The 26,964-nt window shown below is 44.0% G+C and overlaps 2 protein-coding genes and 1 pseudogene across 2 annotated transcripts in view; all 3 read left to right on the top strand.

Moving 5' to 3' along the window:
- The window catches only part of LOC101674285 (protocadherin gamma-A3), a 174,620-nt gene that overhangs the window by 45,698 nt on the left and 101,958 nt on the right, over nt 1-26,964 (top strand). The window lies entirely within an intron of this gene.
- Nucleotides 2,741-9,530, top strand: LOC123390763 (protocadherin gamma-B4-like). Its single transcript, XM_045075369.1, has 2 exons — nt 2,741-7,014; nt 9,234-9,530. The coding sequence occupies exons 1-2, from the start codon at nt 4,618-4,620 to the stop codon at nt 9,402-9,404; spliced, it is 2,568 nt and encodes an 855-aa protein (XP_044931304.1). The 5' UTR covers nt 2,741-4,617; the 3' UTR covers nt 9,405-9,530.
- Nucleotides 15,680-24,156, top strand: LOC106005042 (annotated as a pseudogene).

The following is a 26,964-nucleotide window of genomic DNA, read 5'->3' as shown; positions in this document are numbered from 1 at the left end:
TGTAAGCAACTCAGTCCCTGAAGACACTCCTCCTGGAACTGTAGTTGCTCTTTTCTACCTTCAAGATAGAGATTTTGGCAAGAATGGTGAGGTAACCTGCACTATTTCAGAAAATCTACCTTTTAAATTAGAAAGATCAATAGACAATTACTATAGGTTAATGACAGCAAAAAACCTGGACCGGGAAAAATGCTCTGTGTATAACATCACACTGATAGCCACAGATGGTGGAACCCCACCCTTGTCCTCAGAAACTCACATCTCCATGAACGTGGCAGATACCAACGACAATCCGCCTGCCTTCCCTCAGTCCTCCTATTCTGTCTACATCCCTGAAAACAACCCCAGAGGTGCCTCCATCTTCTCTGTGACTGCATCCGACCCAGACAGCCAGGAGAATGCTCGAGTCACTTACTCCCTGTCTGAAGACACTCTCCAGGGGGCTTCCCTCTCCTCCTATGTGTCCATCAACTCTGACACAGGCATCCTGTATGCCTTGCACTCCTTCGACTATGAGCAGTTCCGTGACCTGCAGTTGAGTGTGACTGCACAGGACAGTGGAGACCCACCACTCAGCAGCAATGTGTCCTTGAGTATATTCATTGTGGACCAGAATGACAACATACCAGAGATCCTGTACCCCACCCTCCCTACTGACGGTTCCACAGGCGTGGAGCTGGCTCCTCGCTCCGCAGAGCCTGGCTACCTGGTCACCAAGGTGGTGGCGGTGGACAGAGACTCTGGCCAGAACGCCTGGCTGTCCTACCGCCTGCTCAAGGCCAGCGAGCCAGGGCTCTTCGCGGTGGGGCTGCACACGGGCGAGGTGCGCACAGCGCGGGCCCTGCTGGACAGAGACGCGCTCAAGCAGAGCCTGGTGGTGGCGGTGCAGGATCACGGGCAGCCCCCTCTGTCGGCCACCGTCACGCTCACCGTGGCCGTGGCCGACAGCATCCCCGACGTCCTGGCGGACCTGGGCAGCATCGGGACCCCCGCCGACCCAGACGATGCGGACCTCACGCTCTATCTGGTGGTGGCGGTGGCGGCCGTCTCCTGCGTCTTCCTCGCCTTCGTCATCGTGCTGCTGGCGCTCAGGCTGAGGCGCTGGCACGCGTCGCGCGTGCTTCAGGCTTCAGGAGGCGGGCTGGTGGGCGTGCCGGCCTCGCACTTCGTGGGCGTGGACGGGGTGCGGGCTTTCCTGCAGACGTATTCGCATGAGGTGTCCCTCACCGCGGACTCGCGCAAGAGTCACGTGATCTTCCCCCAGCCCAACTATGCGGATATGCTCCTCAGTTTGGAGAGCTGTGAGAAAAAAGATCCCTTATTAACCTCCACAGATTTTCGTGAATGTAAGGATGAAGCCGAAAATATTCAGGTGAGTTCACTAATTATTTTATATCCTCAAGAAATTATTTTGTGTAATTTTCTTGATTGTTTTGTGAAACAGGTGTTTTGAAGGTGTAGTGAAAAACCTTTAAAGAGGTAAACCAAGGTCAACGATTTATTTCAGTGGTGATACTTTAATACAGAATACTTGTTGGTATAGGTTTTGGTGTCCTTTCCATAGTGAAAACCTGTGGACAAGATTGTGAATAAGTGGACTACCACATTTTTATACGTCCATCTATTTTCCACTCAGTGTTCTTAATTCATGTGTTCCAAAAATGAGAATGAATTGTTATATCTTTCCCATTGCCCTAGGTTATCAAGAGGTTACCCACTAGGTTATCCACCTCCACTCTGGTAACCATCAGTTTGTTCTTAATAGTTAAGAGTCCATTTCTTGAGAGGACTTGGGTACCTCAGTGGGTACAGCAACCAACTGTTGGTCTCAACTCAGCTTCTTGAACTCAATGTGGGAAGTCCTGCCCTGAGCTGGGCTTCCTGTGGGCCTGGAGCCAACTTTAAAAAGAAAAAATAGTCTGTTTCTTGGCTTGTTTCTCTCTTTTTCCTTGCTCATTTGTTCATTTCTTAAATTCACATATGAGTGATATCATATGGAATTTGTCTTTCTCTGATCTATTTCACCTAGTATTAGAAACTCTAGCTCCATCCATGTCATTGCAAATGGCAAGATTTCATTCTTTTTATGGCTGAATAATATTCCATTGTATATAGTCACACATTTTCTTTATCCGTTTATTAGTCAATGGATACTTAGGCTGTTTCCATAATTTGGCTTAAATAATGATTTTAAATAATGTTTAAATAATGATGTTTAAATAATGATGCTATAAACATAGGGGTGGGTGTATCCTTTTAAATTAGTGTTTTTGTATCTTGGTAAATACCCATTAGCACCATTACTGGACCATAGGATGGTTCCATTTTTAACTTTTTGAGGCACCTCCATATTGTTTTCCACAGTGACTGCACCAGTTTACATTCCCACCAATAGTGTAAGAGGGCTGCTTTTTCTCCACATCCTCACCAACACTTGTCATTTCTTGTGTTTTTTATTTTAGCCATTCTGACAGGTGGGAAGTGATATTTCACTTCCTGATGTATTTAAAGCATAATAGTGTATTAAAGTTGGCTTCTACTAGAAGACTAGACTAATGCCTAAAGAATGAAATCTGTGGGGCACCTGGGTGGCTCAGTCCCTTTGGCTCAGGTCATGATCCCAGAGTACTGGGATGGAGCCCTGAGTGGGGCCTCATGTTCAGCAGGGAGTCTGCTTTTCCCTCTCCCTCTGCCCCTGCCCTTCCACCTCCCCACCATGCTTTATTTCTCTCTTGCTTTTTCAAAAAAATAAAATCTTAAAAGAATGAAATGTATGCATCAAGCTTTACTGAGATCTATATCAATGATATGGATCTAATGCAACAATAAAGGTTATTGTCTGAAACCAAAAATATGACATAAAATATCATTTCAAGTGGCACTTGTGAAGTAAGCAGTTCGATGTTTTAAAACAAAACTCTATTGCACTATTTTAGTGGTACAGCCATGTGAAGTGTGCTTGTCTCTCCTAGTGGGAGATTGGGGATGCTTGCTTTAGAAACAACCAAATACTCAGGTCCTAGACCAAAAATTGGTTCAATTTATTGGATCTGCTGAAAAATTCAGTTACTAATAATCCAGTCTGGGGTTAACTACTTTTATATTTGTTATATGCCATTTCAGTGAAGGCCAGCATTTCAGTTGACTAGCAGCAGCTAGAAGTGGTTGATGACAAGTAATCTTGTTTACTTGGATTTACTTCTTTACTAGGAACTATGCAAAATATTATTCCCCTTGTAACTTTGAAGATTTATGTTACATTTTGCAACTGGGAAAATAACTGTGCAATAGGAAGGAGGATGATAGGCTAAGTTTTCCTGGCTATGTTTACACTTTCCAGTTAAATAGAAGGATTTTTTTTTTTTTGGAACATAGCATTGGTGGTATTTTGGATAAAAGGGGATGTGCAACAGTGTGGAAGTGGGTTTTGTATATTTTATAGGGTTCAGATGTATAAAAAGCTTGGGGAGAAGAAAGTATTACTGACACTTTGTGGGGCAGAAATATGATTATCAGGTATTTTGAAAAGGAGACTCCCCCAGCCAGATTCATTGGATACTTAAAAACATTTTTAAACAAAGGAGAGAAGCAACTGTTAAACCCAGTATGCTATTGCAAACGAATATTCTAAGGATTGTTTCATCAACTGAGGTCATCATGGGATATTGTATTTCAGCACAAAAGTGGGAACCAGTACCTCATTGCGATAGACCAAGGTTAGCTACTTTGTGTTTGAAGGCAAAATATATCTCTCTGTTATCTTTGAAGGTTGATGTTATATTTTATAACCAGGAAAATAATTGTGCAATGCAAAGGAGAGGGAATAGGCTAAAGTTTTTTCTGGCTATCATTTCCTTCACTGATAGAAGTGTACATCAGATAATATTACTATAAAGAAATTATTGAAACTATTTTGAAATAAAGGTTTAGAGGTAAGTATAAATTGTGCCCTTTTAAAGTCAATTTCAGCATTACTGATGCTTTCTGAAAAGTTGAAATGAATCAACATAGAAATACCCAAAAAGGAAAGAAATCAAGAAAAACAGAAACAAGGAAAGAAGAAAAAACTTTATTCATATACTGCTAATTGGTAAGTATTCAAAACTACTGTACTCTGAAAACCTTTAGGCCTACTCTGTGGGATAGTCATCTATTAAAGTGTGGATTTGAAGATGGAGGAATAATTATGTCAACATATGGATTACCCTGAAAACCTATAAATTTGGTATGTTTCTGTAGCTAAGAATATGAATCAATCGTCATTAAATATATAGATATATAAAAATAATTTGTTCAGTAATGCTCAGGGTTGTCATTATTGTAGCTGGTTAAACTGAAGCAGCAGAGGCTGCAGTGTCCTAGTGCGGACTGTGGGCGCCGCTGTTGGCCAAAATGGAGAGCTTGGGCACTGGCGATCTCTTCGCGCAGCCGCAGCGCACTTTCCCTAGCCGACTCGTTAGCCCGAGCCTTTACACCACTTCCTCCTGTAGAAAAGAAGAAACCCTGACCCTCACACAGGACTTACAGGCCGTTCGGAGCTCTGGACATCTGCAGCGCAGAGATTATTTGTGATCCGGCGTCTCCAGGCCGGTGAGCAACCTGAAGGGAGCAAGAGGGATGGGGAGCGGCGCTGCGGAGAGGGGCTGGGCTGAGAGGCGGCCGGTGCTCTTTCCCTTCCTGCTGTCTTTGTTCTGGCCGGCGCTGTCTGAGCAGATCCGCTACGGGATTCCCGAGGAAATGCCCGAGGGCTCGGTGGTGGGGAACCTCGCCAAGGATTTGGGACTGAGCGTGCATGAGTTACCGACTCGACAACTGCGCATCAGTTCGGAGAAGGCTTACTTCACCGTGAGCGCCAAGAGCGGGGAGCTACTTGTGGGCAGCAGGCTAGACCGGGAGCAGATATGTGGGAAGAAGACAGCCTGTACTCTGGAATTTGAGGCTGTTGCCGAAAATCCGTTGAACTTTTATCACGTGAGTGTGGACATCGAAGATATTAATGACCATACCCCTAAGTTCACCCAAACTTCCTTTGACCTGCAAATAAGTGAGTCTACAAAGCCCGGGGCACGATTTATTTTAGGATCTGCCCATGATGCAGATATTGGTACCAACTCACTACAGAATTACCATCTCAGCCCCAATGATCATTTCTCACTCGTGAATAAAGAAAAATTAGATGGCAGTAAATACCCTGAGCTGGTACTAAAGGTGCCTTTAGACCGGGAAGAGCAGAAATCCTACCAGTTGATCTTGACGGCATTGGACGGCGGGGATCCACCCCTTAGTAGTACTGCCAAGATACAGGTACTAGTGACTGATGCCAATGATAACCCTCCAGTGTTTAGCCAAGAGCTATACAGGGTGGCTGTTCCGGAAAACGTTCTTCCGGGCACCCTTGTGCTTCAAGTGATGGCCACTGACCAGGACGAGGGTGTCAATGCCCAGATCACTTTCTCTTTCACAGAAGCAGGCCAGATCACCCAGTTTGACCTAAATTCTATTACGGGGGAAATTACTATTCTGCATACGTTAGACTTTGAGGAGGTCAAAGAATATTCCATAGTTTTGGAAGCAAGGGATGGTGGAGGAATGATTGCCCAATGTACTGTGGAGATAGAGGTCCAAGACATAAATGACAATTTCCCAGAAGTGGTATTCCAATCTCTGCGGGATATCGTTATGGAGGACACCAAGCTGGGAACACACGTTGCTTTGCTTAAAATCCGTGACAAGGATTCTGGACACAACGGAGAAGTTTTTTGTAAATTAGAAGGTGATGTTCCGTTTAAAATAGTCTCTTCTTCGATAAACACTTATAAATTAGTGACAGATGGAGTTCTAGACCGTGAGCAGACTCCTGAGTATAATGTCACTATCACAGCCACCGACAGGGGCAAGCCCCCCCTTTCCTCTAGCTCAAGCATCACCCTACACATTGGCGATGTCAACGACAATGCGCCAGTTTTCCAACAGCCTTCGTACGTCGTTCATGTGGCAGAGAACAATCCTCCAGGCGCCTCTATTGCCCAAGTCAGCGCCTCCGACCCCGACCTGGGGCCCAACGGTCGCGTCTCCTACTCCATTGTGGCCAGCGACCTGGAGCCACGGGCGCTGGCGTCCTACGTGTCCGTGAGCGCGCAGAGCGGGGTGGTGTTCGCGCAGCGCGCCTTCGACCACGAGCAGCTGCGCGCCTTCGAGCTGACCCTGCAGGCGCGCGACCAGGGCTCGCCCGCACTCTGCGCCAACGTGAGCCTGCGCGTGTTGGTGGGCGACCGCAACGACAACGCGCCGCGGGTGCTGTACCCGGCGCTGGGACCTGACGGCTCGGCGCTGTTCGACACGGTGCCGCGCGCCGCGCAGCCCGGCTACCTGGTCACCAAGGTGGTGGCGGTGGACGCCGACTCGGGACACAATGCCTGGCTGTCGTACCACGTGCTGCAGGCCAGCGAGCCGGGACTCTTCAGCCTGGGGCTGCGCACGGGCGAGGTGCGCACAGCGCGTGCTTTGGGCGACCGGGACGCTGCCCGCCAGCGCCTGCTGGTCGCTGTGCGGGATGGGGGACAGCCGCCGCTCTCGGCCACGGCCACGCTGCTCCTGGTTTTCGCCGACAGCTTGCAGGAGGTGCTGCCGGATGTCAGCGACCACCCGGAGCCCTCTGACCCCCAGGCAGAGTTGCAGTTTTACCTGGTCGTAGCGCTGGCCTTGATCTCAGTACTTTTCCTCCTGGCTGTGACTCTGGCCATCGCCTTACACCTTCGTCGTTCCTCCAGCCTCACCACCTGGGGCTGCTTTCAGCCTGGTCTGTGTGTCAAATCAGGACCTGTGGTTCCTCCCATCTACAGTGAAGGGACTTTGCCTTATTCTTACAATTTGTGCGTTGCCCACACTGGAAAGACGGAGTTTAATTTTCTAAAGTGCAACGAGCAGTTGAGTTCAGAACAAGACATACTTTGCGGGGATTCATCTGGGGCCTTATTTCCACTTTGCAAATCCAGTGAGTCAACATCCCATCTGGTGAGTTTCTTTTAAGCATAACCTGCTTCTTATGATCTACCCAATTATTTATTTTTCATGGAAAAATATACACTTTGTAGATCTAAAAGTTTCTCTAAAAAGTGAAACTATCATGCCATTCTTCAAGGGAAATTAAAGTCGGAGCAGTTATGTTTCTTTTAGGGATGTCTTGACAGGCTCAGATCTATGGAGCAGTGAGATTGTAATTTTATCTAGGAAGGGAATCAGTATTATAGGCCATCTCCTAAAAGCTAATGAGATTTTTTCCTAAGTTTTCCTTCCTATTACCTAATACACTTTTTAAGCTGGATATAGTATAAATGTAAAAGTGGGCAATCATTTAAAAAAACTTTAAAACAAAAACAAAAAGCTAAAATTAGATATTTTTCATAACTGAATTTACCATTTTATTTCTTCTATTTACTGCCTTTTGTTTCAAAGCCTCCTAGAATAAAGTGTCTTAACCTGGATTTTAATGTAGATGGCATTATGTATTCAATGAATTGTGTGGGTGTTTAAAAGCATTTTACTTACCAGTAAGACCAGTAAGCTCACCAGAAGACAAAAGCATTTTCTTTATCTTGCAGCATAGGTTTTTCACACATACCTGTATAATTTTAAATTGTCTTTTTTTGCAGCCCACATATAGCCAGAAAACTTCTATCATTCTACTATCTCTAGGAGAAAAATGGAGTCTTGAATTCTTCAAATTTTAGACAAAATTGCCAATCTGATGTACATACTAGTATATATGTATATATCTATATAGATATGATAATACATTTTTCATCTTTCGCTAGATGTTTTAGCAGATGTTCAGTCACTGACCACTTTACAAACTGAAGAAAAGAGACATAATTTTTTTGTAGTGATACTTTTTGATTGCTTGATGATAATTATGTGTTCCCTCTTTGTGGTTCTCTTGATCAAAATACTACTTAAGGGGGCGCCTGGGTGGCTTAGTCAGTTAAGCATCTGATTCTTGGTTTTGACTCAGGTTATGATCTCAGGATCCTGAGATTGAGCTCCACACTCAGCAGAGATTCTCTATAGGAAAAAAAATACTAATTAAGGCAAAATTAACTTTAGAATACTTGTCTTTTTCGCAAAGTTAATTGAGTCTGCTTTAAAATGCAATCATCTCTCATTTGTGGAAGAGTAGGATGGAGATTTGATTTTCATTTTGTATTCATTTGTATTTTAAAAATATTTTCTATTCAAATAGAAAAAATACAGAATTTAAATGAAGTAGCAAATCAAGGTTGCCTGGGACACCTGGGTGACTCAGTTGGTTAAGGGTCTGCCTTCAACTCAGGTTGTGATCTCAGGGTCTTGGGATCAAACTGCACATTGGTCTCCATGCATATCAGGGAGTCTGCTTGTCCCTCTCCTTCCTCCTCTATTCCTCCAGCCACTCGCATTCTCTAAAATAAAATAAAATAAAATAAAATCTTAGAACATAACAAAACAAGAGTGCCTGGCTGTCTCAGTTGGTAAAACATAGAATCCTGGATCTTGGGGTTGTGAGTTTAAGCCCCACCTGGGTGTAGAGATTACTTAAATAAGTGAAATAGCAAAATAATATAATCTCTGATGAAACTTAAAAGTGAAAGCATTAATCCTGTTAACATTTAACAATATTTGTCAACATATCAATATGTAATTAAAATAGCATTTAAAAAAGAAAATTTAAAAAAAGCAACAACTCTACTGAAGGCTTACTATAATGATTAATTGGTTTACATCAAATACAACACCTTCTGAGTGAATCATGTTCAGTAGTTCTACTTTAGTCTAAAAATGAATTTATTGCCAGTGACAACTAGAAGCCTTATTTATTCGATAACAGATTTACAATAAAGCTCAGTGCATAGTAAGAAATGAAATGTTAATGATTTATATTTTAAGAGTAAACATATTCCATAAATTTGAGTAATGTGAGACAATCCCATAAATCTTTGGGGATCATTTAATAATCCTTTGTAAAACTTTAACCCTACTTAATCCCATGCTTCTTGGCAACAACTTTTAAAAAATATGAATTCAGAGACAAATAAATTCAAAACATGCTATAAAAGGCAAGTATTTTTTTTCCTCCCTCAATAATCCAACATACACTAGTACATATCTAAGTGGGTGCAGTAACTGCTTAGGACTCTAAGCGCCGCTGTTCACCTATTTGGAGATAAATGTAACCAAATGCCATCCGGTTACTAAAGGCTCAGATCTCAGAAAGACCGGCAGATCCCACAAACCAGCTGCAGGGCTGCAGCGGAACTCTGTCCTTACATCTGAGACACTCCAGTTTTCTAGAAGATGATCTCCACAGCTGCAGCAAAAAGGTAAACAAGACGCAAATGCCCAATGAGGATGCTGAGTGGATTCCGTAGTGAAAGAACAATGGCCGCTCCAAAGAATTACCGGAAACGCGGCAGGCTGGTCCTGCTGTGCGTGTTGATGGGCACGCTGTGGGAAATCGGGAGAGGACAGATCCACTATTCGGTGCCAGAAGAGAGCGACAAAGGATCCTTTGTGGGTAATATCTCCAAGGACCTGAATCTGGAGTCACAAGAACTGGCGAAGCACGGAGTCCGCATCGTCTCCAGAGGTAGGATGCAGCTTTTTGCTCTGAACCGGAAAACTGGCAGCTTGCTCACCGCGGGCAGGATAGATCGGGAGGAGCTTTGTGTTCAGAGCACACAGTGTCTAGTAAATATCAACATCCTGGCTGAGGGCAGAGGAAAACTTTTTGGGATAGAAGTAGAAATCACCGATATCAATGATAATAACCCAAAATTCCAGACTGAGAATCTGGAAATGAAAATTAATGAAATCGCTGCGCCTGGAACACGTTATCCTCTCCCAGAGGCTGTTGACCCCGACGTGGGCATGAATTCCCTACAGAGCTACCAGCTCAGCCCCAGTCACCACTTCTCCCTGGACGTGCAAACTGGAGATGACGGAACTCTACACCCAGAGCTGGTGCTGGAGCAGGCCCTGGACCGCGAGGAAGAGGCTGCTCACCACCTGGTCCTCATCGCCTCAGATGGCGGCGATCCGCGTCGCTCCAGCACAGTGCACATCCACGTAACAGTGCTGGATACAAACGACAATGCCCCGGTTTTTGCTCTACCAATTTACCGAGTGCAAGTCCCAGAGAACGTGCCCCCGGGCACCCGGCTGCTTACTGTGAGTGCTAGCGACCCGGATGAGGGAGCCAACGGAGAGGTAGCCTATAGATTCTGGAAAATTAGTGAAAAACAATCCCCATTATTCCAGCTTAATGAAAATACTGGGGAAATATCGACAGCAGAGAGTCTAGACTATGAAGAATGTGCATTTTATGAAATGGAAATACAAGCTGAAGATGTGGGGGCACTTTTGGGGAGGACCAAAGTGCTCATTTCAGTGGAAGATGTGAATGACAATAGACCGGAAGTGATCATTACCTCTCTGTTTAGCCCAGTCTTGGAAAATACTCTTCCTGGAACAGTAGTTGCCTTCTTGAATGTGCATGACCGAGATTCCGGGAAGAATGGTCAAGTTGTCTGTAACACACCTCATAATTTGCCTTTTCAACTAGAAAAATCAATAGATAATTATTATAGATTGGTGACATATAACTATCTGGACCGAGAAAAGATCTCTATGTACAATATCACAGTGATGGCCTCAGATCTGGGCACTCCTTCTCTATCTACTGAAACTCATATCACCCTGTATGTGGCTGATATCAATGACAATCCACCCACTTTTCCTCACGTCTCCTATTCAGCCTATATCCCAGAGAACAACCCTAGAGGTGCCTCTGTCTTCACTGTGATGGCTCACGACCCCGATAGTGGCAAAAATGCCCAGGTGACTTACTCTGTGACCGAGGACATCATCATGGGGAGCCCTCTCTCCTCCTACGTCTCCATCAACTCAGACACAGGCATCCTATATGCTCTGTGCTCCTTTGACTATGAGCATATACAAGACTTGCAGTTACTGGTGACTGCTAGCGATGGCGGGGACCCTTCACTCAGCAGTAACGTATCACTGATCTTGTTTGTGCTGGATCAGAACGACAACACACCAGAAATTCTGTACCCCACCTTCCCCACCGATGGTTCCACAGGCGTGGAGCTGGCACCCCGCTCCGCAGAGCCCGGCTACCTGGTCACCAAAGTGGTGGCAGTGGACAGAGACTCTGGCCAGAACGCCTGGCTGTCCTACCGCCTGCTCAAGGCCAGCGAGCCAGGACTCTTCGCGGTGGGGCTGCACACGGGCGAGGTGCGCACAGCGCGGGCCCTGCTGGACAGAGACGCGCTCAAGCAGAGCCTGGTGGTGGTGGTGCAGGATCACGGGCAGCCCCCTCTGTCCGCCACCGTCACGCTCACCGTGGCGGTGGCCGACAGCATCCCCGACGTCCTGGCGGACCTGGGCAGCATCGGGACCCCCGCCGACCCAGGCGATGCGGACCTCACGCTCTATCTGGTGGTGGCGGTGGCGGCCGTCTCCTGCGTCTTCCTCGCCTTCGTCATCGTGCTGCTGGCGCTCAGGCTGAGGCGCTGGCACGCGTCGCGTGTGCTCCAGGCTTCAGGAGGCGGGCTGGTGGGCGTGCCGGCCTCGCACTTCGTGGGCGTGGACGGGGTGCGGGCTTTCCTGCAGACGTATTCGCACGAGGTGTCCCTCACCGCGGACTCACGCAAGAGTCACCTGATCTTCCCCCAGCCCAACTACGTGGACACGCTAATTAGTCTGGAGAGCTGTGAGAAAAATGATTCCTTGTTAACATCGGTAGATTTTCGTCAATGTAAGGATGAAGCTGCTTCTGTTCAGGTGAGTTCAGTTCTTCACGTTTAATTCTGAGAGGAATTATATTTTTTTATAAATTTATGTTTTAAAACACACATTGTGGAGGTAGTTTAAAAAGGTTTTTAAAAGTGAAACACAAAGTTTTTGGTTTTAGTGCTGGTACTATAAAATTGATCTCTAATCGTGATCATTTGCTTCATTTGCTTTCCAAAGGCTTGGACAAGATTGTTTAAATGTCAGCTCTCAATCTTTTAACAATTTTCCATATGTGGAGCACCTGGCTGGCTCAGTCAATAAAGCATGGGATTTTTTATCTCAGAGTAGTGAATTCCACTTTGGGTGTAGAGATTACTTTAAAATATATATATATATATATATATATATATATATATATATATATATATATATCTCGACAGATCTATATAGATGCCTAAATGGCTCAGTCTGTTAAGTGTCTGCCTTCAGCTCTGTCATGATCCCAGCTTCCTGGAATCGAGTTTGGTTGGTGTTCCTTGCTTAGTGGGGAGCCTGATTCTCCCTCTGCCTGCTTTGCCTGCAGTTCCCCCCTGCTTATGTTCTCTCTCTCTCTCTTTCTGACAAGTAAATAAAATCTTTAAAAAATATACAAAAAATTAGAGTACCTGGGTGGCTTGGTTGGTTGGCCTCTGACTCTTGGTTTCTGCTTGGGTAGTGATCTCAGGGGTTGTAAAGATCAAGCAGGGATGGGGCTCTTGGATCAGTGGAGACTCTGCTTGACGATTCTCTCCCTGTGCACCTCTCTCTGCTCATGCTCACACTTTTTCAAATAAATAATCTTTTTTAAAATTAGAAAAACATAATAATAAGTTTTTATTTTCCATATGTTACTATAATTATCACTTAATCACTCATTCACTTAAGAATTAGTTACTCTGGGGCACGTGGGTCGCTTAGTGGGTTAAAGCCTCTGCCTTTGGCTCAGGCCATGATCTCAGGGTCCTGTGATGGAGCCTACCACCAGGCTCTCTGCTCAGTGGGGAGGGGAGCCTGCTTCCTTTCCTCTCTCTCTGCCTGCCTCTCTGCCTACTTGTGATCGGTCTGTCAAATAAATAAAAATCTTTTTAAAAAGAATTAGTTACCCAACCACATATGGTAAGTTTGTTTTCTATTTGGGAAATAGATATTCCTAATTAGAGTTGAGATAAAAATAAGTGAGACTTTTAAATCCTTGTATTAGCTTAGTAAACTTAAAATACATCTTACAATTTTGGGATTCTTTTAGGGTTAGGGTCTTGAAGATCTGAAGTTTTCTAGGCTTTTGGAGATTTTTCACTTTAAACCCCTTTTATGAGCTTTGTATTTGCATCAGTACCCTTCAAAACTATGATACTTCTTATTATATTTCAGAACATAAATACAGGAGCGGCTGGGTGGCTCAGTGGGTTAAAGCCTCTGCCTTCCGCTCAGGTCGTGATCCCAGGGTCTGGGATCAAGCTCCACAGTGGGCTGTCTGCTCAGCAGGAAGCCTGCTTCCTCCTCTCTCTCTCTCTCTCTGCCTGCCTCTCTGCCTACTTGTAATCTCTGTCTGTCAAATAAATAAAATCTTTTTAAAAAAAAGAACGTAAATACATTTGAAAGTGTGGAACTTAGTAGTAGGTGAAACTAGTTCCCTTATGTGTCAGTTGTCTCCAAGAGCTCATACTAAAGAAGACATAGAATCTAAAATCTAAAATTTCCATCACCCCCCCCCCAAAATACAGACAACAAGATTGTATTTGAAATAAAATGTCATTTTGTAAAATACAAAAGATGTTTTCGGTAAGTTCCAATGAATTGTTCTGTTGAACAGCCATGTGAAATGTGCTGTGTTCACATGGTGAGAGAGTTTGAGAATGTTGATTTTAAGAAGTTTCATTTATAAATAGATTCTAAACAAGCTGATCAGTTTAATTTAAAATGATTCCACCTGGATTATATAACTTCTGTATTCCTTGTTATAGCATTTTAACAGTGCTAACTCTTGATTTGTCATTACATGAGAATGAAGAACACAATAAAGCATTTGTTAGTTATAAAATGGGCATTTCCCAAGGGCTCTGTAGTGTTTCCTCCTATTTTGTACATACTGTGGGTGGGATTTAACTTCATATTTTCTGTAGTGTTTGGATGCACAGACATTTGAGGGGAGAACTATATTATTCATACTTCACAATTTTTAAAAGTGTTTGGAAACTTGTCCTGACAAAAGTACGTATTCAAAACATTCTCTGATTATTAAAAAAAAAAAAAAACTTCAACACATGGAGTAAAGTCAAATGTCATTTTCCCGGGAAATTTATATGAATAAACTTACCATAAGTTCAATTCTAAAGTCATTACTTCAGTATAACATAGATAAATAGATAAGAGAGTAATGTGATCTACTGAAATATCCTTTTGTGACTGTGTATTGAAGAATAGAAAAACAGTTCCCCAGTGACTTTTAAGAATGAATTAATATACTATATTGGGTATGACATAATCCATGTAATTTTTAGACATGAAGAAGAAGGTAGAGTAAATCATCTCTTGGCTACATTATAGGGAGAGAGGTTTTTTTTTTTTCTTTGAATGACTACTTCCTTAGATAGTCAAAAGAGTAAAGAGAAATTCTTAATACTTTTTAAAAAGATTTTATTTATTTATTTAACACAGAGAGAGAGAGAGAGAGAGATATCACAAGTAGGCAGAGAGGCAGAGAGAGAGAGAGGAGGAAGCAGGCTCCCCGCCAAGCAGAGAGCCTGATTCAGGCCTTGATCTCAGGGCCCTGAGATCAGGACATGAGCCTAAGGCAGAGGCTCAACCCACTGAGCCATCCAGGCGCCCCGAGAAATTATTTCTAAAAGAGAGTGTTAATATTATCAAAAGATGTTTGAGGATGTATGAAATTGCACAGCATTACAGAATAATTTCCAACAGTGTTAGTATTCTCTAATATATGTAACATGAAACCACATCAATAATGTACAAATGTTGGGGGAAGACATTTAGGTATCAATGAAAGAAGATTAAAATTGTTTCACATATTATATCTAATAAAATAATTCTGTGAAGTCAGTAGGTGATAAGCTCTCTGAAGTCAAGACCTCTGTTTTACTCATTTTTTTATTTTTTTAAAGATTTTATTTATTTATTTGACAGAGAGAAATCCCAAGTAGATGGAGAGGCAGGCAGAGAGAGAGAGAGAGGGAAGCAGGCTCCCTGCTGAGCAGAGAGCCCGATTGCAGGACTCGATCCCAGGACCCTGAGATCATGACCTGAGCCGAAGGAAGCGGCTTAACCCACTGAGCCACCCAGGCGCCCTGTTTTACTCATTTTTATATTGCTACTGACAAGGGCAATACTTAGCACAAGGCAACAGTTCAATGTATGTATGTAATAGGGTGAAATGGATGGACCAGTATCTGTAGGTTTCTATAAAAACTCAACATATTTCTAATAAATTGGAAACAAGAGAAAAAACACCTTTAAAAGGCTTTGTAATTTAAGATATTAAATATATTAACATAAAAACGTGGCTTGTTCAGTTATGCTCAGGGTTGTCATTATTGTAGCTGGTTAAACTGAAGCAGCAGAGGCTGCAGTGTCCTAGTGCGGACTGTGGGCGCCGCTGTTGGCCAAAATGGAGAGCTTGGGCACTGGCGATCTCTTCGCGCAGCCGCAGCGCACTTTCCCTAGCCGACTCGTTAGCCCGAGCCTTTACACCACTTCCTCCTGTAGAAAAGAAGAAACCCTGACCCTCACACAGGACTTACAGGCCGTTCGGAGCTCTGGACATCTGCAGCGCAGAGATTATTTGTGATCCGGCGTCTCCAGGCCGGTGAGCAACCTGAAGGGAGCAAGAGGGATGGGGAGCGGCGCTGCGGAGAGGGGCTGGGCTGAGAGGCGGCCGGTGCTCTTTCCCTTCCTGCTGTCTTTGTTCTGGCCGGCGCTGTCTGAGCAGATCCGCTACGGGATTCCCGAGGAAATGCCCGAGGGCTCGGTGGTGGGGAACCTCGCCAAGGATTTGGGACTGAGCGTGCATGAGTTACCGACTCGACAACTGCGCATCAGTTCGGAGAAGGCTTACTTCACCGTGAGCGCCAAGAGCGGGGAGCTACTTGTGGGCAGCAGGCTAGACCGGGAGCAGATATGTGGGAAGAAGACAGCCTGTACTCTGGAATTTGAGGCTGTTGCCGAAAATCCGTTGAACTTTTATCACGTGAGTGTGGACATCGAAGATATTAATGACCATACCCCTAAGTTCACCCAAACTTCCTTTGACCTGCAAATAAGTGAGTCTACTGTGCCAGGCACTCGGTTTATATTAGAAACAGCGGAAGATGCAGATATTGGCTTAAATGCCCTTCAGATTTATAAACTCTCTCATAACCCTATTTTCTCATTGATAAGTAAGGAGAAACAAGATGGTAGTAAATACCCAGAACTGGCATTGGAGAAACGTTTAGACCGAGAACAACAGAGTTACTATCGTTTAGTTCTGACTGCCTTGGATGGTGGAGATCCGCCACTCAGCGGTACCACTGAGCTCCGGATACAGGTCACTGATGCCAATGATAACTCCCCTGTATTCAAGCAGGACATATACAGAGTAAGCCTTCGAGAAAACGTGCCCCCAGGCACCGCAGTGATACAGGTGTCAGCCACTGACCAAGACGAGGGCATCAACTCTGAAATCACTTACTCGTTCTACAGGACCGGGCAAGTTTTCAGTCTGAATTCAAAGAGCGGGGAAATTACAACTCTAAAGATGCTGGATTTCGAAGAAGTCAAGGAATATTCTATAGTGGTGGAAGGGAGGGATGGTGGAGGACTGGCTGCACAATGTACAGTTGAAATTAACATTCAAGATGAAAATGATAACAGTCCAGAAATTACATTCCATTCTCTAGCGGAAATGATTCTGGAAAACGCACCGCCAGGAACACTAATTGCTTTGATCAAAATATATGACCGAGATTCCGGGGAAAATGGGGAGGTTAATTGTCGATTAGAGGGTGAAGTTCCTTTTCAGATAATCTCTTCATCCAGAAATTCATATAAGTTAGTAATAGACGGGGCTCTGGACCGAGAACAGACCCCAGAATACAATGTCACCATAACAGCCACTGACAGGGGCAGGCCGCCCCTCTCAGCGACCACAAGTGTCGCTTTGATCATCACTGACGTCAATGACAACGCTCCAGTTTTTCACCAGGCCTCCTACGGGGTTCACGTGATGGAGAACAACTCTCCTGGAGCCTCTATTGCCCAAGTCAGCGCCTCTGACCCCGACCTGGGGCCCAACGGTCGCGTCTCCTACTCCATCGTCGCCAGCGACCTGGAGCCACGGGCGCTGGCGTCCTACGTGTCCGTGAGCGCGCAGAGCGGGGTGGTGTTCGCGCAGCGCGCCTTCGACCACGAGCAGCTGCGCGCCTTCGAGCTGACCCTGCAGGCGCGCGACCAGGGCTCGCCCGCACTCTGCGCCAACGTGAGCCTGCGCGTGTTGGTGGGCGACCGCAACGACAACGCGCCGCGGGTGCTGTACCCGGCGCTGGGGCCCGACGGCTCGGCGCTGTTCGACACGGTGCCACGCGCCGCGCAGCCTGGCTACCTGGTCACCAAGGTGGTGGCGGTGGACGCCGACTCAGGACACAATGCCTGGCTGTCGTACCACGTGCTGCAGGCCAGCGAGCCGGGACTCTTCAGCCTGGGGCTGCGCACGGGCGAGGTGCGCACGGCGCGTGCTTTGGGCGACCGGGACGCTGCCCGCCAGCGCCTGCTGGTCGCTGTGAGGGATGGGGGACAGCCGCCGCTCTCGGCCACGGCCACGCTGCTCCTGGTTTTCGCCGACAGCTTGCAGGAGGTGCTGCCGGATGTCAGCGACCGCCCTGAGCCCTCTGACCCCCAGGCGGAGTTGCAGTTTTACCTGGTGGTGGCTTTGGCCTTGATCTCGGTGTTGTTCCTCCTCGCAGTGATTCTGGCGGTTGCCCTGCGCCTGCGAAGCTCCTCCAGCTCTGCCTCCTGGGGCTGTTTTCAACCTGGTCTGTGTGTCAAGTCAGGACCTGTGGTCCCTCCCAACTACAGTGAAGGGACTTTGCCTTATTCCTACAATTTGTGCGTTGCCCATACTGGAAAGACAGAGTTTAATTTTCTAAAGTGCAATGAGCAGTTGAGTTCAGGACAAGATATACTACTTTGCGGTGATTCATCTGGGGCCTTATTTCCACTTTGTAATTCCAGTGAGTCGACTTCCCATCCTGAAAGTCTAAAGCCGGTGAGTTCTATTTAAGTATCTACTCCTTTTCCTCATCTATCCAATTTTTCATATTTATATGAAAATATATTACATTTCTAAGAGTAATAAGTTGTCTTAAGGACATCATAGCCCATCAGAAAGCTATACTTCCATTTTTTAAGTAGAGTGGTGAGCCGGGAGTAGTTATGTCACATATAATAACATTATGACACCACGTTCAGGTTTATGAAGTAGTGAGTTTCCTCCTTGCTTCACCGAAAAAGTAGTATATCTGTTTCTTATATCTTTTTTCATAATTAATGAAATTTACCCAGTTTGCCTCATTTTGAGTTTTTTTTACATGTAAGTTAACATTAAATTTAACATAGGCAATCGTTTGTCATCCTTTAAAACAAAGAAACTGCTACTAGCCTTCTTTCTTCACTGATTTCAGTAGTAGAGTTTCCATCCTTTTAAATGTTTATTCCTCATGTCTAGTTCCTTGTATGTACTTAGTCATGACTATTTGAATACTTGAAAATTGTAAGAAAAACAGTGTGGAAGGGAGGAGAGGGGGAGAGAGACTCATTGAATTCATCAGAAATTCCAATCATTATCTAAATTCCTTCCAATTTTTTTGAAAGCAAAATCCTTGTCTTCCTCCCATAGTTAATAGAAGACACTTGACACAAGAAAAGGAAATGCTATTGTTTCTATCACTTGCTGTCATTCCTTACCTATATTTTTTGAAGAAAGAGGGGAAAGTCACTGGATTTTCTTACTGTTTGGAACTCTAAACATTAGTGATTACAGGTTTTCTGATCATTCTTGTATCTATAGGAGGAAAGGAGAATCCTGAATTTTTTATTTTACGGCAAAAATTACTAATTTTATGCTCAAAAGGTTGCCATTTCTTAAGAATCAGCCTTTTGCTTGGTCTTTCTTGGTAACTGCTTCAGTAAATGGTATCTTTTCAAATTGCTGAAAGAATTTTTTTTAACATAAGTTTGTCCAGTGTGGGGCTTGAGTCATTACGCTGAGATCTAGAGTCACATGCTTACCTGATGGAGTCAGCCAGGTTCCACTGAAAGAATTTGTTGTAATGGTACTTTTTGTTTTTTAATGACAATAATTTGTTCTACAACTTGTATTCTTTTTCTGTAATTATCACAGAGGTTTAAGTGACCTTTACAATATGAAGTTTGACTACTTTAAAACTGCATAATTTCTTTTTTTTAATAAACTTTTTATTAATATACTCTTTCTATATTCCTAGGAAGTTCTTTTTTTTTTAAGATTTTATTTATTTATTTGACAGAGAGAGATTACAAGTAGTCAGAGAGGCAGGCAGAGAGAGAGAGGGAAGCAGGCTCCCTGCCGAGCAGAGAGCCCGATGCGGGACTCGATCCCAGGACCCTGAGATCATGACCTGAGCCGAAGGCAGCGGCTTAACCCACTGAGCCACCCAGGCGCCCCAAAACTGCATAATTTCTTTATGAAAGGATTGAAATGGAAACTTGCTTTTCATTGTGTGTTTATTTCAATATTCCAAATGCCATAATCAGTGTATGCATAGAAAATGTTAAAGAATTGAAATAACATTAAAGTGTAACATTCACAAATATGCAACTTTAGGAAACCAATCCTTTCAAAATTAGCAATATTAGGTGAGAAAATCTATTACTGTTGCCTAATTAAAATTATTTTTGTGAATAAATTTTAAGAGCATCTTACTCCAGCAAATTTACTATCTGCATAAATTAACCTTATAAAATAATTTCAAAGTGAATAATCCATATATTCACTCAATGTAATTATGTAATATATATAATGTATAAAATTAAGAAAAATATGAATGTATTTCCAAAGAGGATTATACATTGTAGTTACATCAGAAAATAATATAGAAAAGTTTTGAAACATTATAAAAAGGGAACTAGAATAATTTACATGTGTAGATGGAGAGCAAAATTTCACCAGGAATAAGTTAATTTTATTAAGAAAAAATGGTAAGGGACATGCGGGTGGCTTAGTCAGTTAAGCATATGACTCTTGATCTTAGCTCATTTCTTGATCTCATGGTGGTAAGTTCAAGCCCCACGTTGAGCTCTGTGCTGGGTGTGGAGCCTACTTAAAAAAAAGAAAAAGGGGGTGCCTGGGTAGCTCAGTGGGTTTAAAGCCTCTGCCTTCAGCTTGGGTCATGATCCCAGGGTCCTGGGATGGAGCCCTGCGTTGGGCTCTCTGCTTGGCGGGGAGCCTGCTTCTCCCTTTCTCTCTGCCTGCCCCTCTGCCTACTTGTGATCTCTGTCTGTCAAATAAATAAAATCTTAAAAAGAAAAAAATGTTAAATGTCAATTTAACAGTACACTTAATAGAAGTTTCATTCCACTTCATTTTCAACTAACACATCCAGCAATGGTTATTGCTTTTGAAATGAGAATGCAAGAAGCAGTGAGACAAGTCTTCATAAGTCATGGTTCAAAGAGTGTTTTCTTTTTAACCCTCTGTAATCAAGTATTATCTCAGTGGGTGTAGTGACAGATTAGGACTCTAAGAGCGCTGTTCGCCAGCTCTAAGAAAAGCTCAGTCAGCGCTCTATCTCATCCCAACATTAGGATCTGCAACTTCACAAAGCCTCACAGATCCCACAAACTGCAGCAAAAGCTGCAACAAAACTCACCCTTTAAACCTGGGGCACCTCGGTTTCTCCTAAGGAAAAAGATTATCATAATTTGCTGGAGGAAAAAAAGAACCTAGGGAGTCAATTTGCATAGAAGCATCCTGGAAAAAAAATAAGTATCCGCAGCGAAGCAACGATAGCCATTCCATGGAACCTCGCACTGCGAAGGACTGGTTCTGCTGTGCCTTTTCCTGGGCAGGCTGTGCAAGCCCAGGGCCAGCCAGATACACTGTTCCCTATTTGGTGCCTGAAGAGACAGAAAAGGACTGTATGTAGGAGAATATCTATCTCCAAGGATCTGTGGCTGGAGCCGAGGGAGCTGGCAGAGGGTGGAGGCCGCATCGTCTCCAGAGGTAAGATGCAGCTTTTTGCTCTAAATCCGCTAAGTGGTAGTTTGATCACCAAGGACAGGATAGACCGAGAGGAACTCTGTGCTTAGAGCACACAGTGTCTCTTTAAATTTGAAGTCCTGTTGAATGGAAGTAGAAGTAACTTATATAAACAACAGTACTCCAGAATTCCACACTGAGAATCCGGAAATTAAAAGTAATGAAATCGCTGCGCCTGGAACACATTATCTGCTCCCAGAGACTGTTGACCCCATCGTGGGCATGAATTCCCTGCAGAGCTACCAGCTCAGCCCCAATCACCACTTCTCTCTGGAAGTGCAAACTGGAGACGACAGAACTCTACACCCAGAGCTGGTGCTGGAGCAGGCCCTGGACCGCGAGGAAGAGGCTGCTCACCACCTGGTCCTCATCGCCTCAGATGGCGGCGATCCGCGTCGCTCCAGCACAGTGCACATCCACGTAACAGTGCTGGATACAAACGACAATGCCCCGGTTTTTGCTCTACCGATTTACCAAGTGCAAGTCCCAGAGAACGTGCCCCTGGGCACCCGGCTACTTACTGCAAGCGCTAGCGACCCGGATGAGGGAGCCAACGGAGAGGTAGCCTATAGATTCTGGAAAAATAGTGAAAAACAATCCCCATTATTCCAGCTTAATGAAAATACTGGGGAAATATCGACAGCAGAGAGTCTAGACTATGAAGAATGTGCATTTTATGAAATGGAAATACAAGCTGAAGATGTGAGGGCACTTTTGGGGAGGACCAAAGTGCTCATTTCAGTGGAAGATGTGAATGACAATAGACCGGAAGTGATCATTACCTCTCTGTTTAGCCCAGTCTTGGAAAATACTCTTCCTGGAACAGTAGTTGCCTTCTTGAATGTGCATGACCGAGATTCTGGGAAGAATGGTCAAGTTGTCTTTAACACACCTCATAATTTACCTTTTCAATTAGAAAAATCAGTAGGTAATTATTAGAGTTGTTGACAGTCCAAATTCTTGACAGAGAAGAAAACCTCTGAATATAACATCACAGTGACAGCAACAGAGGAATGCACCCCCCACACACATACAGAAATTTACATCAACCTACACCAGAGACATCAATGATAACCCAGCTTCTCTGGAAAAGTCCTACTCAGTCTACCTCCCTGAGAACAACCGCAGAGGCATCTCCATCTTCTTAGTGTCAGTCCATGACCCCAACAGCGACTAGAACACCCAGGTGTTGTTTACACCTTGGTTGAAGACACTGTCCAAGGGTTGCCTCTTTCCTATGTCTCCATCAACTTTGACACTGGTGTGGTATACATGCTGTGCTCCTTCAAATTTGAGCAGTTTCATGATCTTCATATGCAGATGAGGGCTAGTGGCAGTGGGAACTAACCATGCAGCAACAATGTGTCGCTGAACTTGTTTGGGCTGGACCAGAAGCACAGTGCATCAGAAATCCTGTACCCCACTCTCCCCCACTGATGTTTCCATCGGTGTGCACTCCACAGAGCCTGGCTACTTGGTAACCAAGCCGGTGGCTATAGACACTCAGGTCAGAATACCTGGCTGTCCTACCACCTGCTCAAGGCCAGTGAGCCTGGGCCCTTCTCAGTGCAGACCCTGCAGACATAGACATGCTCCAGCAGAGCCTGGTGATGGTGGTGGTCCAGGACCACAGCCAGCCGTCTCTCTTGTCCACTGTCACACTCACCATGGCCTTGGCTGACATCATTCCAGATGTGCTGGCTGACTTCAACAGTCTGGAGGTCCCCACATACCCAGAGACCTCAGACCTCACCTTAGACTTAGTGGTAGCAGTAACTACAGTCTTCTGCATCTTCCTCACCTTTGTCATTGTGTTGCTGGTGCTCATGTTACGGTGCTGGCACACCTCACATCTACTCCAGGCTGTGGGGGTTGGATTAGCTGGTGTGCCTACTTCTCACTCTGTGGGCATTATGGGGTGGTGTTTTTTCTGCAGTCTTCTTCCCAGGAAACCTCACTCATGACTGACTCCTGGGAGAGTAGTGTGATCTTTCCCCAGCCCAACTATGACAACATGCTGATTAGCCAGGAGCACTGTCAAAAAAATGACCCTTTGTGTGTTTAAGATGATTTTAGGTTTCCTATAAAAAACACCTCTTTGGTTCCAGTGAGTTCCATTTTTCCTTTATTTTCTATCATAATTGTTTTTTTCTCTAAGGTTTGCACTTAAGGTATGATACGCGGATGGTAACATATTTCACACCATTCAAGTTTTCACTTGGCCTAATTTTTGCTCTAACATATATATGAGGCATTTATTGGTTACATAACTGATACAATTTTCACTTTCTCTTAATTAAATTAACCTAGGGTCAATGGAAATCATGGGGCTGGTCTCATTATTGATCGTTGATATGGACTATTTGGGTGTGTTTGCTTGGTTGGTTATCAGTTCACCACTAATTCTTAGGGGTGGTTTTCCATTTCTGAAATTTATTATTGTTGTTATCATCTATGGCCCCATTGTGAATTTCTTACATATCTTTGAACTTCTTACATACTGCTGAAACATAACTACATCTGATACAGATTTTGTAAGGGAAATTAATGATAAAACACATATGTTCTTCCTGAAGAAACTAAAAGCCCAGACTTTTCTGCTTCTGCTTTCCTGCTTCTATGATAGGACAATACCCATTTGAAGTTATGGTTTTCAGATCACATGTTTGTAGACATAGTTTGAATTTAAAGATCACTTTTGAGGAAGAATGACACTTCACCTAGAGGGGTTTCTGAGAATGAACACCAAGAGAGGACAAAACAAGGGAGATAAACATTATTCCTCAACTGTCTGTTATTTATGGCTCAATTCTTCAATCTACAGGCTCAAAATAAATCTGGGTAAAGGAGACAAGTTAGGAAAATATTCCCAGGAACTGCTGGAGAAGTTTCTAAAAATATTTTACTGACTTTTAGCTATAAGAAAAACTTTTATTTTATTTTATTTTATTTTAAACAAAGCATCTTTTCAAGTAACAATGACATTCTCGGAGACTTTATTTTTTTATTATTTAGTTTTTGAGAGAGAGAGTGAAAGGGGAAGGGCAGCGGTGGGGGGGGTAGTAGAGAATCTTAAGCAGACTCTGCTCAGTGCAGAGCCTGAAGGGGGGCTGGATATCATGATGCTGAGATCATGACCTGAGCCTGGAGGCTTAACTGACACCCAGGCACCCCTCTAGGAGACTTTAAAAATGAGCTTTGAAGTCGATTCAAACTTCTATTCTAAATGCGCTGGTTATAGGGTTAACAGGTCTGGAAAGCCATTATGACATACAGACATTATAATTATTTCAAGTTCTCTATTTCTAAGCTACTAAGAAAAAATTAAAGCATCCTTCAGGGTCATATTTTTTAATTAAATTTATTTATTTTCAGCATAACAGTATTCATTATTTTTTCACCGCACCCTGTGCTCCATGCAATCCGTGCCCTCTATAATACCCACCACCTGGTACCCCAACCTCCCACCCCCCTGCCACTTCAAACCCCTCAGATTGTTTTTCAGAGTCCATAGTCTCTCATGATTCACCTCTTCAGGGTCATATTTTTAACTGTGCAACAGGGAAACTGTTACTTGAAGTTTCTGTCCTGGGAAGTAACCATTGGTACTTGGTATTCAAAAATACTAAATATGCGTTAATTTGGGAAAAAATAGCATAGATATTGATGAAGGCTGGTATATAATGATAGCTTACTACTGTTCTCTACCATTAATAATATCACTTGCAAGCTCACTGCGTGGATAACTGGGCAGAGTGGGGAAAATGTTGAATTCTACTTTTCGCAAACAAGATAGGACTTCTACATTGGTAACATTTTATTATAACAAAGTAGGCTAAAATCTTTATCTTAATGTTTCATCTTAAGAGAAGAGTTAAAATATCTTGGATATGCTTCAAAATAATGAGGGAGTACAATATATATTGAATGAAGATGGACTTGTGTTGATCATTATTGCCATTGGGTGAGGATTATATGATGATTCAATAATAATACTCTCTGCTTTTTTATAAGTTTGAAATTTTTCTGTAATGAATTTCTTTAAAACACGAAGTACATACAACTAATACTTTAGAAAAACTAAAATTTTGGGCTCTTATATAAGTGCATTTTCAAATTGGGGCGCCTGGGTGGCTCAGTGGGTTAAGTCTCTGCCTTTGGCTCAGGTCATGATCTCAGGATCCTGGGATCGAGTCCCGCATCTGGATCTCTGCTCAGCAGGGAGCCTGCTTCCTCCTGTCTCTCTGCCTACTTGTTATCTCTCTCTTTCAAATAAATAAATAAATCTTTAAAAAAATTTAAGAATCAAAGAGCAATGTACACATATTCTATGTATATAGAGAAAAATATATCATAAATACATATCTTTCTCTATATATTTCCCTTATACATATATATTTCTATATATATACAATTGGCCCCAGGTCCTCTCTGTTGCCTAGGACGAAGGGGTCAATGCAGAAGCAAAGTAACTACTACTTCGGGAGCACTTCCCAGAGTACAGAGAATTTATAGAAATATGTACATAAGTTTCAAAGAGCAATATTTATATTCTAGAGATACTCTAGAGAAAAAGTGGATTGAAGAAGAAAATGTCAGGCTGCGGTACCACACAGGGCCTCTGGGCGCCGCTGTCGGCCAGTACAGGGCAAGCGCAGTCGCCCGGGATTCCTCAGCCTCCAGTCGTGGCTTTCCTGCGCAGTCACCAACACAAACGGAAGGAAAACCTGTTCTCACACTGAGGCTCCTGGCCGCGCAGACTTTGCCAACAGACACGGATACCCAGCTCCGTCTGTCATGGTCGAAATGTTCTTCCAGTGACCCCGTAGATTGCAGTTTCTTCAGCTTTCCGGAAAGACTAGGACCCCGCGAGAACTAGAGAGAGCGATGGGAGGGAGCTGTTTTCAGAGGCGCCCAGCCGGCAGGCTGCAGGTACTGTTTCCCTTCTTGCTACCTTTCCTCTTCCCCGTGCTCTGCGAGCAGATCCGCTACTCCATTCCCGAGGAACTGGCCAAGGGCTCGGTGGTGGGGAACCTCGCCAAGGATCTCGGGCTCAGCGTCTTGGACGTGTCGGCTCGGAAGCTGCGAGTTAGCACGGAGAAGCTGCTTTTCAGGGTAGACCCAGAGAGCGGGGACTTACTCGTGAACGACCGAATAGACCGTGAGCAGATATGCAAAGAGAGAAGAAGATGCGAGTGGCAGGTGGAAGCCGTGGTGGAAAATCCTCTAAATATTTTTCATATCATTGTGGCTATTGAGGATATTAATGACCATGCCCCTCAGTTCCATAAGGATGAAATAAATTTGGAAATCAGTGAATCTTTATCCGAAGGTACACGAATATCCCTTGACCCTGCCACTGACCCTGATACAAATATGAACTCAGTTAAAGATTATCAGATAAATCCAAACCCTTATTTCTCATTAATGATGAGAATTAATTCTGATGGTGGTAAATATCCAGAGTTATCTTTGGAGAAACTCCTAGACCGGGAAGAGCAACGTTCTCATCGCTTGATATTAACTGCCTTGGACGGGGGAGACCCACCACGAAGTGCCACCGCTCAAATAGAAATATTTGTCAAGGATGCCAATGACAACTTCCCAGTGTTCAGCAGAGAAGAATATAGAGTCAGTGTTAGTGAAAATCTGCCCACCGGATCCTCCGTGCTGCAGGTGACAGCCACTGACAAAGATGAGGGGGTCAATTCAGAAGTAAACTACTACTTCAGGAGCACTGCTCAGAATACAAGGCACATGTTCTCACTAGATGAGAAAACAGGTATGATTAAGAATAACCAGTCACTGGATTTTGAGGATACAGAAAGATACAGCATGGAAGTGGA

The sequence above is a fragment of the Mustela putorius genome, unplaced genomic scaffold, assembly GCF_011764305.1.
Source record: "Mustela putorius furo isolate JIRA1106 unplaced genomic scaffold, ASM1176430v1.1 tig00000145_pilon_pilon_pilon, whole genome shotgun sequence".
NCBI classification, from domain to species: domain Eukaryota; kingdom Metazoa; phylum Chordata; class Mammalia; order Carnivora; family Mustelidae; genus Mustela; species Mustela putorius.
Note: the sequence above shows the minus strand (reverse complement) of the source record. Positions and strands in the feature narration are given on the sequence as shown.